At 38.2% G+C, this 10,456-nt stretch overlaps 1 protein-coding gene across 2 annotated transcripts; it reads right to left on the bottom strand.

The window, feature by feature from the left end:
• Nucleotides 1-13: 13 nt before the first annotated feature.
• LOC113873262 lies at nucleotides 14-9,996 on the bottom strand. Of its 2 annotated transcripts, none has more exons than XM_027511311.1 (4): nucleotides 9,215-9,996; nucleotides 7,969-8,832; nucleotides 5,327-6,445; nucleotides 14-3,481 (listed from the first exon to the last, which is right to left on the bottom strand). In XM_027511311.1, the coding sequence occupies exons 1-4, from the start codon at nucleotides 9,369-9,371 to the stop codon at nucleotides 567-569; spliced, it is 5,055 nt and encodes a 1,684-aa protein (XP_027367112.1). In that variant the 5' UTR covers nucleotides 9,372-9,996; the 3' UTR covers nucleotides 14-566. The 2 variants fall into 2 exon arrangements, with proteins under 2 accessions (XP_027367112.1, XP_027367113.1); XM_027511312.1 differs by having other exon boundaries at nucleotides 14-3,478.
• Between the last annotated feature and the right edge of the window lie 460 nt (nucleotides 9,997-10,456).

Here is a 10,456-nt window from a genome sequence, read left to right as displayed (position 1 = left end):
ATTTTGAGTATAAGACGTGTAATGGATAGGGAATAACTGTCATAACACTAGTAAGAGCTGCGCTCCCAATGGTAAAATATACTCCGACACGGGTAACAACACAACCTGTTAGCGAAAATCAGACACGTAACTTAAGAGACGCTAATCAGTCTCATTATTGAAATTAAATGCAAAACCAGAAATGAAACGCGGGAAAACTAAGGGGAACTACCCATGTTTAGAGCCACACTCTGAAATAGTAAATTAGTGTCTCGAAATGAATCGTCAAAACTAGAAAGAAATATCCAGGCGGCGACCAAGTGAATTATTAGAATGAGATGATGCGACAAGGGATCCCGAATGGCAATGGTAATGGCAATCGCCCCTCCTAACTTTTTCAGAGATTATTTCTGTATTTTCATCAAATACAACAAATACAAAGCTGCTGCCATATTACAAGCACCTAAATATTTTACCAAAAAGATGGGCTTGAGAACCATTAAATCGCCCTACACTGTATTGAGCAATAACAAAAACTATTATACAGGGCGCGGCAAAAAGAAGAGTTTTGCCGCTCAGCACATCTACTACCTGCCTAAGTCCCCTTTCCCTCCCCAAGATTCATCCTCTCTTGTGATACTCCCAGTCTGACCACCATACTTGTCAGAATTGGAATAATGCATTTTGATTGCTGCCACAGGATCTGAGACGCCACTACATGATCCTCCCACAAGAATTCCAGGTCTTCCAACGCCATTCATTCCCATCATTCCTCTCCCCTGTTGCTGTAAACTTGAAATTGCTTCAAAACCATTTCTTCGCTGCATCTCAGAGAATACATCCTGGCAATGCTTGATATCTACCATAAATGGCTGCACCTTTGGACCATCCCTTCTAAACATCTGATAATCAATCACAGCATTGCTGCCATTGATGTCTCTAGTCGTAAAAGTAGATGCACCATTCAGAAGCCTTTCATTATTCTTGGCATATGCCTGCAAGGACGGTTGCTCCAACTTGGCAGAAGATGCAGGATAATTACTGAAGGCAGCAGGATATTTTGCAAGCAGGATGGCAGAATCGGGCAACGACGAGAGGCCAGTCTGTATTCTGTTCCCATCCCAATAACCGTAGCTCCTCATGGGAACATTTTCAAGGCCAAGATATTCATTACGGTCAAACTTCAAAATTTTCAAATTTCCATCAGCATTATGATGACCAGTAAACTTCAGACTAGAAGACTTGTTGACTAACTTGGGATGATGGGTCCCATTTTCTTCACTTACCTTAGCACTCACATTAGGTTTCTGCGCAGATGAAGGATTGGTTAGTATCTTCCCAAACAGTTTCACATCACCATTTCTGGATGATTTATCAGAATCTGACAAATGCAATGTTTTGAAATGATCATCAGCCTGTTCAATCTTTTGGGACAGTAAAGGCAACTCAGTTGCTGAACTGCTGCAATTCGAGTCCCCATTCACTTCCTTCTTAATAGGCACCTGCAAGGGATAGCCCTGAAGGATGCTAACAGCATCAACATGGTCTGATGAATTCCCAGGAATGGGAAGCTGATGGTCAACACTGCTAATGGAATTATGACACCGCATATCTCTACTTCCCTGAATATCACAAGTAGAGGACAGTCGATCTTGGCTAGTTGTTTTCTCACACTGAACATCAGCTGCAGCAGTATTTTGCAACAATGAATTTGCAGTAGCATGAAGTTCCTCCATAGACAATGAAGTACAAGGCTTTCCAAGGGGCACATGCTTATTTTCAGTATCAAAACTCAATCCTGAACAAGAATTGCCCTTGGATGAAAGTGAAGCATTTACCACAGTGCTTAAATCTTGGAAGGAGCTTTTTAATTCAACTACTACACCTGAATCAGCTTCAGGTTTAATATCTCCATCATCAAGACATTGAGGTGAAGACACTCCTTGCCTCTCCAATTCTGTTTCAAGAACCCCAGAAGAAACCTCAGAAACCATTCTATCCTCAGTAACAGAATTACACTCATTTGGTTCAATTATATCTGAAGCAGATATAAATTCTGCCACTGCACCTCCCAATTTATTTGCATTATCTTTTCCAACTTCCATGCCATCTGACATAATTAGAGTTGCTTGTCCACTGACAGAACTAGAACCGTACAAGACAACTTCACTACCATCAGGGCCCCATTTAGATTCAACCTTAACTGCACAAGCATCGGAAACCACATTTGCATCATCAAGATATATTTTTGTCCCATCAATTGCCTTCAATTCATTTAATTCGGCTGACAGATTCCTAGCATCCACAGGTTTGGATTCATCATGGTATGTGTTCATGCCATACAAAGGCATGTCTTCATCTGTTTTTGTGCCAGACTTGTCTGTGCCGACTCCTGAGCCTGTCTCAACAACACATGCATCATCTGTGTCACTCTCACCCCCATTTGCATCATCATTCACTGGGGATCCAACATTTTCAGGTATGGGGCGCATGAGATCCAACCCAAGGCATTTCCGAGCCTTGCTGAAGAAAACTTTGCATTGTTCTTGGGACCTTGTCCCTACACACCGTGCTATCTTTGCAAAATCTTTCCCAAAAGATGATACAGCCTGAAGAAAAGCTGCCTTCTCCTCATCAGTCCAGTCAGTAGGATCCATTTCACCACAGCTCTCATCTGAACAAGTCTCATCATCATCATTCTGAGCAACATCAGGCATCAAAGGTGGTTTGTATAAAGGGTTCACTTTCAGGAACTTCCTATCCCTGCTACCTTCTACAGGATCAACTGAACTTGTTATGCAAGAACTCATAGCCTCAGATGAAAGAGAACCACATATACCAGCTAATACATCAGCTGCAGCAGCAGTCTCTCTTTCGTCTCCAAGAATATCAAAACTGCTTGATCTCTCTACGATTTCCTCACCCTTCGATGTCTTCCTATTACCATATCCCCCCAAAAGGAAGCCTCCTGCACGCATTTTTTTGTTACCAGCAATGCCATCTGCCATCACTGAAGCTGCACTCAAAATCTCAAGTGAAACAGCATTCAATTCACGATCCCATTTTTTACCTGATGCCACCAAGTCAGTTTTAGCTGAAAATGACTTTCCTAGCTTACCAACATCTTGCTTCTTAAGTTTCTCAAAACAATCAGACTTGTGATTTTTGTAGTAGAATTCAACACAGTCAGCAGTTGTCTTGTGATCAAGAAAAGAGGCAATTTTTCGGAAATCTTTTCCAAAGGAAGCAAACTTCTCCAAGAAAACTTCTCTCTCTTCTGATGTCCAAGGATTGATCATAGCCCTTTCTTTTTCAATAGTCAATGGATCTTCAACCAGCCCATTACTAGATATGAATTTTGAAACCATCTTCTCTTTATCATCCATAATTAATGCTGGCATCTTTAGAGTGTTTCTCTGAACTTTAACTTGGGATTCTGAAATCAATTTGCTTGTAAAATTAATTATCTCTGATGTTGGAACCAAGCTTAGATGATTTCCTGCTGCAGAAAGTGAAAAAAGGAAAACAAAACAAAGGAAAAGATGCATAGTTATCATCCATCAGAAAGGAAAAATAAATTAGGATTGAAGAAAACCATTATAAAATACAAAGATAATTGTGTGACAGCAAAATCACAAATAATCCTGAAATATTGGCAATGTAATTACAGCATCATAAACTGCAACAGCAGCTCCATATTATTGTTGATTTTCAGCTTTCATATTCTAAATTCATATTGATCTACCATGCAAACTGTGCTTCACCACAAAATTTCTCAACCTAATTAAATTAAAACTGTCCAGTTCAGAACCCTACCACGTACTATTTTCATTGACAAAATTTAGAACTCAACCTACCCACGTATCAGCTAGTAAGTGAACACCAAATAAAAGTGAATAGGAAAGGTAACAACAGAAATCAAAACATGCAAACCAGCCCTGGAGAACAATCAATGAAGAAACCAGTTCCTACAAGATCAAGTGTCAACAATAGAATGAAACAGCTACAAACTACAATCATGTCTGTTAAATATGTTAATTAGGGAACTTAGTATCTCTGTAATTACGATCATTAGGTAAAAGTATATTCTGTATAATTTTGTAATCATTACATTGCTATTATAAAAAAAGCTCTCCACTGTGTATCAAAAGCACTATGATACATATTACCATGCTGGATTCACGTCTAATCATCAGGTATAAGCCCAAGTCAAATATTCAATCATGCCACAAATATATTGATCTTAAAAGTTTATTTACAGCAGTTACTCTAGCCAGAGATCATCTCATTAACCCACCACTTGAGCTTCATATATAAAAGGCAATCCCTATTCAAACAAAATATGTTCTGAACTAGAAGACATACCATTGAATTAATAGGAAAATATCTTTGATTAAATTATTAAAAAAACTACAAACCATAACTATCTGATTTTTCATTCATGCATGTTTTCAATTGATTGCCAGCAATCCAAATCAGATAGGAATTTTGATCAACCCCTTCTCATATCCTTATGGAGAGAACTGTAGCAAAAAAACTTGCTTATCATCAATCAAATCACTGGTTGAGACATGGATTCTGTTTTCTCATCAATCCAATCATCATTCACATGATTTTTTTTATTTCCAAGGAATTAAATGGGTGTAAAATGCACTAAATTAACATTGAGGGAGGCTATTAATCATAACAAAAATAAACAAATTTCTAGATAATAAATAGAATTAGAATATCATACACATTATGATATTGTTTAACCAAAGGGAGCTACTTTATTCTCTTACGGAGTATACAAGTATAATTAATATAAACAAACTTTTTTCCCTTAAATGGCTACCATCATTTCTTTAATTCACATTAGTAAAATGACACTACGAGATTGAACCACTGCCTACATCCCTATACACTTAAGCAACAGCACAACGCTAAATAGATCCAGCAGTTAATTCACAAAGCAACACCATAATGCTGCAATACTTAAATATGAATTGAAAAGCACGTCAATCATTCAAAAAGGCTGATGAATAATTTGGTACATTACAAATAAATCCAATTGATTAATAATCAATGCAAGTCCTCCTCCACATATTGCATTCACAAAGAGATATGCGTGCTAAGCAAAAAGCAAGCACTATTAAGTACCAAAATCAACATGAATTTTCCTTTTTCAAAAATCCAACCAATGATATAACACTAACCACTCCCTTTTTTATTCTTTTTATAAACAAGCACATATTGCAATCTAAAATCAGCCAAAAAGCATACTTCCCTACCTGAACATTATGCAAAGAAAGATGATGCAAAATCATGGGCATAAGTTAAGCAAAAGAACAGAGAGAAAGATGCATACCTGGAAAGGGAAAACGTGATCTTATGGATGATCGATTCTTCTGGTTGCCATTACAGATAGTTCGCACATTTAGTTCATTTTTTTTGTGAGATTTTGGTCGGCATTTCCTAATAGACAGTAAGCGCATATCTTCTTTCCACAGGTGATGCAAGGCTCTGAACTTAAGTGCAATAACTCTCTCCTTAAATCTAGCCAGTCGCTTTTTCTCAGCAAATTTTTCCATAATGATGTTATGAGAGCACGAGTCACTGCTAGCTTCCATCTTATCGTTCTTCCAACAATCTTTCGGCAATAACTTAACAAATACCGCACTAGCTCTGTCAGCAGATTCTTTGTTGGAAGAAATAATTGTACTATATAAAATATCCATGCTATCCTTTACCTCCATAGATGTTTTCCCATCACCACAAGCTTCTTTCCTAGTAGTACAGGGAAGTAAGCATTTCACAGCAGTGGACTGAACAGCATCCAAGTCCCCAGAGAAATTATCATACCCCATGGTAACACATGAAGAAACTTCTTTAGTTAATGGCAGAGGCTCAACAAATTTAGAAGTTGCTGTTCCAGGACTATCAATATCCTCTTCCTTGCCATTTTCCTGAACACCATGTAAATTAGTTGAAAGTGGCAGCTTCTCCACATTGAGATCATCAGAGGAAACAATTTTCAAGGGTACTGGCCGGATGACCTTATCAGAGACTCCAACATGTTCTTCACAGGATTTTTCATTGCCACCTACCAGCTGGGAGCCCAATGCTGCTGGACATAGACTTCTGTCCCCAGATTCTGATTTCAGCGACTTCAGTTCATTTTCAAGTAAATCTATTTCAGATTCAGTCATCTCCAACACCTTTGAAATGTCAGCTTTCCATATCAGCAACTTATTAATAGCATTGGACCTCATGAGACCAGAATCCACAGAAGTTGGATCATCAGATTGTACCAACTCAATAATTGAAGTACCCAAATTATTCAAGGCATCAATACCAAATTTCTCTAAGTTAAAAGAAAACCTCTGCAGATGATTTTCACACCCAGGACCAGTAGCAGGAGAACCAATCAAATTACTAACATCGTTGTCCACATTTGTGGTCTTTCCAAATAATTTATCATCCATACCTGCACACAGTTGAGGTTAGGTGTTGCCAAATAAATAATACATAAAAGGGAAAGCAAGTAGCATATTAGATACAACAACAGTACAGCATTGTCACAGGAAAATTGAGGGACTCAAACAAACAATTTTGTCAAGAGTTGAATATAAGCAAAAAAATGTGACATTTACAGATGAGGCGTAAACACAAAACTCATTTCCAATTATGGATTTAATATGTTGACTTGACTAACCATTCTTTTGGATATTGATCTTAAAATGGAAAGATGTTCATTGCGAAAAACTCATTTCCAATTATGGATTTAATATGTTGACATAACTAATCATTCTTTTGGATGTTGATTTTAAAATAGAAAGATGTTCATTGCAAATATCCTGGATTGTATGTCACGTGTAACACATCTCGCTACAATCCATGTTATCTATTTTTTTTTTTAAAAATAGCTAAGATTCAGTAGGTGTTCACAAGCAACAGTAGCTCAATACCAGTTGAAAACTGACTGCGGCAATCCAACTGTCAAAAAACCAATTCTGGTAAAAAATACTAAAACAAGGAAAGATTTCCAAGAGATTTTATTTTTGGTTGAAAAACTTTAGTCCATATGTTTACACTCATTTAGAATTTAGTCCTTAAAGGTTTCTCTTTACAAATCATTCATCACACATACAAACATTTTCAAAATAACTCAACATAATTTCCATTGTAGTACTAACCCCACCCGTTTAGCCATATCAAACATTTTGAAGTAAAAATTGAACATCTAAAAGACCACTTAATGAATAAAGAAGCACACACTAAAAAGAATTTAACACCAACAAGACTTCCCAGGGGACACTTCACAGAAAAAAGGAGCACACATAGAACATTTTACCAAAAAAGATATAATGAGGGAGAGAGAGAGTTGTGTAAGGCAGCACCTATAACAGTTCCCAAGATAGTCAACTGATAGTGTTATTAACAGCTATGAAAATGTTTGCAACTGTAAACACTGATTTCAGAAGGGGAAATATTAGTAAATTGAAAATGAATGCAAACTATTTGGACCAAAATTTAATTTAACCTTTCAAAAATAAAAAGTAAATTCACTACAACAAGATTAATACAAAGAGAGAGGAGAATGAGAGAGCATCTATAAAGTAAAAAGAGAACAAAGAAAAAATCATTCAAGCAAAGTATTTTTTGTGTGTGAGATAAAGGAGGAAAATATGATTACAAAGAGTGAAGGTAGGGTAAAAGATCATCATCAGAGTAAAAAGTGAACAAAGGAAAAACAATGAAGCAAAACTACAAAATCCAGTTTTGAATTGCAACAGAAAACTGCCATGCCAGATATCTCACAACCATTCTGCCACTGTTTTATATGCAATACCAGGGTAAAAACTGTAATATTATTCACTATAATTCTATATATATGACATAACAAGAATATAAGTATGACAAATCAGTTGTTACTTCACTACCAGTAAACCCTTCTACAAGTTAAATTGCAGGATTTGAAGCAGAAACAAAGTGTGTATTGCAACAGACCTGGTGAGGAACTGCAGGCAACAGAAGAAGGAGTTGCAGGAGATGCACATTCAGAAAATCCTGTAACTTTTGGGCTTTTATCTACTAAGCTGGGACTGAAGAAATTAGAAGGTTCTGTGTTACTAGTAGACAAGACTGGGGCATCTTTGTTAGCACTGGCATCAGGCACCTCGACTTTTTTCTTCTCATACTTTGCAAGTCCCTCACCCCAATTTAGCCTAGGCTTCTTTCTAGATGTTGTGTCTTCAGAAGGCACAGAAGATGTTGCACATGCAGCAGCTTCCCCTGAATGTGACTCATTAGCAACTGCATTTTTGGGTTGCAACTCAACTTTAACTTCATGGGAATCTGCTCCTCCCATGCTTCTTGAGCTACTTGAGTGGCTAAAACCTGAGCCTCGAGAAGACAAGCTTCCAGAACGGGTCCATTTAAGTGGCTTCCAGTCAATTGAACCCAGAGAGTTTTCTCTTTCACATCTCGGGCCTGTTACCAACCCATTCACACCACCCATCTTATCATGCTGGTCTTTCAAGTGGTGCTGATCCCAAGCATTTCCAAAATCAGAATGTGGATGAGAGGAATAAGTTAGGGCGTCATCAGCTGACCTCTGGTCATTGTTTGCATCCGGAGGCCTCCTGGGCAAATTTAGAGAGCCATTGGTTGTTTCCCACGAATGTCCTCTCCAATCTCTCTGGCCAAAGGGTCCTCTATTTTCCCTACTGCTCCTGCTATACTTTCCATCACCTCGTGAAATCGACGGTCGACTATCTTCCTCCAGCATCTTGTCACTGTTGGACCGAGATATCGCATACCCATGCCCAGATTCTTCGGGAAACAGGTGCCAACCACCCTGCTTACCATGACCTTCAGAAAATATTTAAACAAAAAGGAAAATAGAGAAAAAATCAACATAGGCAAAGTTATTCTCGAACCCAGAAAAAAGGGGGGAGAAAGAGAGAAGGGCATAGAAATCTTGCGAAAAAATCCTGAAAAATTATTCCAATAACAACTACAACCACAGATCTTCGAAAACATCGCAAGGTTCACAACCGACAACATATCAAATACGCAGAAAATAATCGACCAAATCATAAACCACTCAAAAATTTATTTCCAGGAAAGAAAACAAGAACCCAAGAAAGTAAAGCAAACGGAAACATCGGCGCGTGGTTTCTTCGGTTTGATTGGTAAAACAAAACCCATCAAAATGCTAAGCGAACATAGATTTCGAAAGATTCAAACTCACCTGGCGGTCTGCGGAACTCGGCGGATCCCCAGCGGTTGAAGTCTCGGTGATGCGAGGAATCTCTCCATCTCGCCACAGAGCCTAGCGATTCCGACCTCTCGTGCTTCCTCTCCTTGAAGAAGTCCTTTCGATCCCAAGGCAATGGTTCAGGCGGCATTAAAACCAACCCAATAGCATGGGCAGCCAATGAAAACCGAACAGTATTCAACGCAAAACCAACCAAATCAACAAAACCACACCGCCGTCAAATCAAATCCACACAAACTCAAACTCCAAATCCTACGTTCACACCAAATCTAGGGTTCACACAGCTAAATTAACCAAGGCCGATTCGCAAGGTTCCCCGCCCACAGATCGAACAAGAAACCACACGCGGCAACAAAATCGCCGCGCCGCACACCAGTCTAGGGCTTGCCGGCAGCTCCAAAGCAAAAACCTCAAACGCAAGAATTGAGAAGCGCAAAAGAGAAAGAAAACCTGCTGATTTCACAAGGGAAAATGGGAAACGAACGGACAAAGAGAGAATAACTTCAGAGGCGGCGATTCAGATCGAAGACGGTCGCAATAAACAGTGAGAAACGAAAAGCCATGGATTGTGGATTCGAGGTTGGAGGTAAGATTTCTGAGTCTAGAGCTTAGACTCTGTGTGAGTCACCCTCCCTTGCTCTGAAAAATTTCTCGGATATTTTCTATCCGCTTCTTGGCTGGTGGAAAACCTGTATGGGGCGAGAAAGTGAGAACGTGAGACGATAAGGGACAAAGAGAACCTTGAGAGAGAGAAAGAGAGAGAGGGAAATAGATAGAGAGAGAAAGTGTGGTACCGGATCTCAACGCTTCTTTCAAAACTATATTTCAAACCCATTTCGAATCCGCTCTCGTATTATTTATTTTATTTCTTTTTTATTATCTTTCACTTTTTTTTAATCTATTTTTTTATTTGTTGTTATTTATTATCAGCTTTTGTTTGTGACTGTATGGGCCTCTTGGGTAATCAAAGTGCCCATTGTTTCGGCCGTTATTTACGGTAGCAGTAAACACTCCTCCCACGTTACCATATTGCCCTTCCAATATTTAATATTTTCGGAAACTTTTTTTTAAGACCATACTCTTATATATAATTAGTTTAGATGTATATTTAGTTGCTATAGTGAATAAGTATTTTTAATATTTTAATAATATATACTTAAATTTTGATGTAAAATTAAAATATAATTATAGATAAATATCAACTATAGAAATTTA

Source organism: Abrus precatorius, unplaced genomic scaffold (assembly GCF_003935025.1).
Source record: "Abrus precatorius isolate BTA unplaced genomic scaffold, Abrus_2018 Scaffold7, whole genome shotgun sequence".
NCBI classification, from domain to species: Eukaryota; Viridiplantae; Streptophyta; class Magnoliopsida; order Fabales; family Fabaceae; genus Abrus; species Abrus precatorius.
This window is presented reverse-complemented; position numbering and strand designations above follow the sequence as displayed.

Bases quoted from the DNA above. Each gene is read 5' to 3' on its own strand.
- LOC113873262 (XM_027511311.1), bottom strand. From the start codon at position 9,371: ATGCCGCCTGAACCATTGCCTTGGGATCGAAAGGACTTCTTCAAGGAG. The intron at 8,833-9,214 runs GTGAGTTTGAAT...TATTTTCTGAAG, and splicing joins CGAGTTCCGCAGACCGCCAG to GTCATGGTAAGCAGGGTGGT. The intron at 6,446-7,968 runs GTCTGTTGCAAT...AACTGTGTGCAG, and splicing joins TGCCTGCAGTTCCTCACCAG to GTATGGATGATAAATTATTT.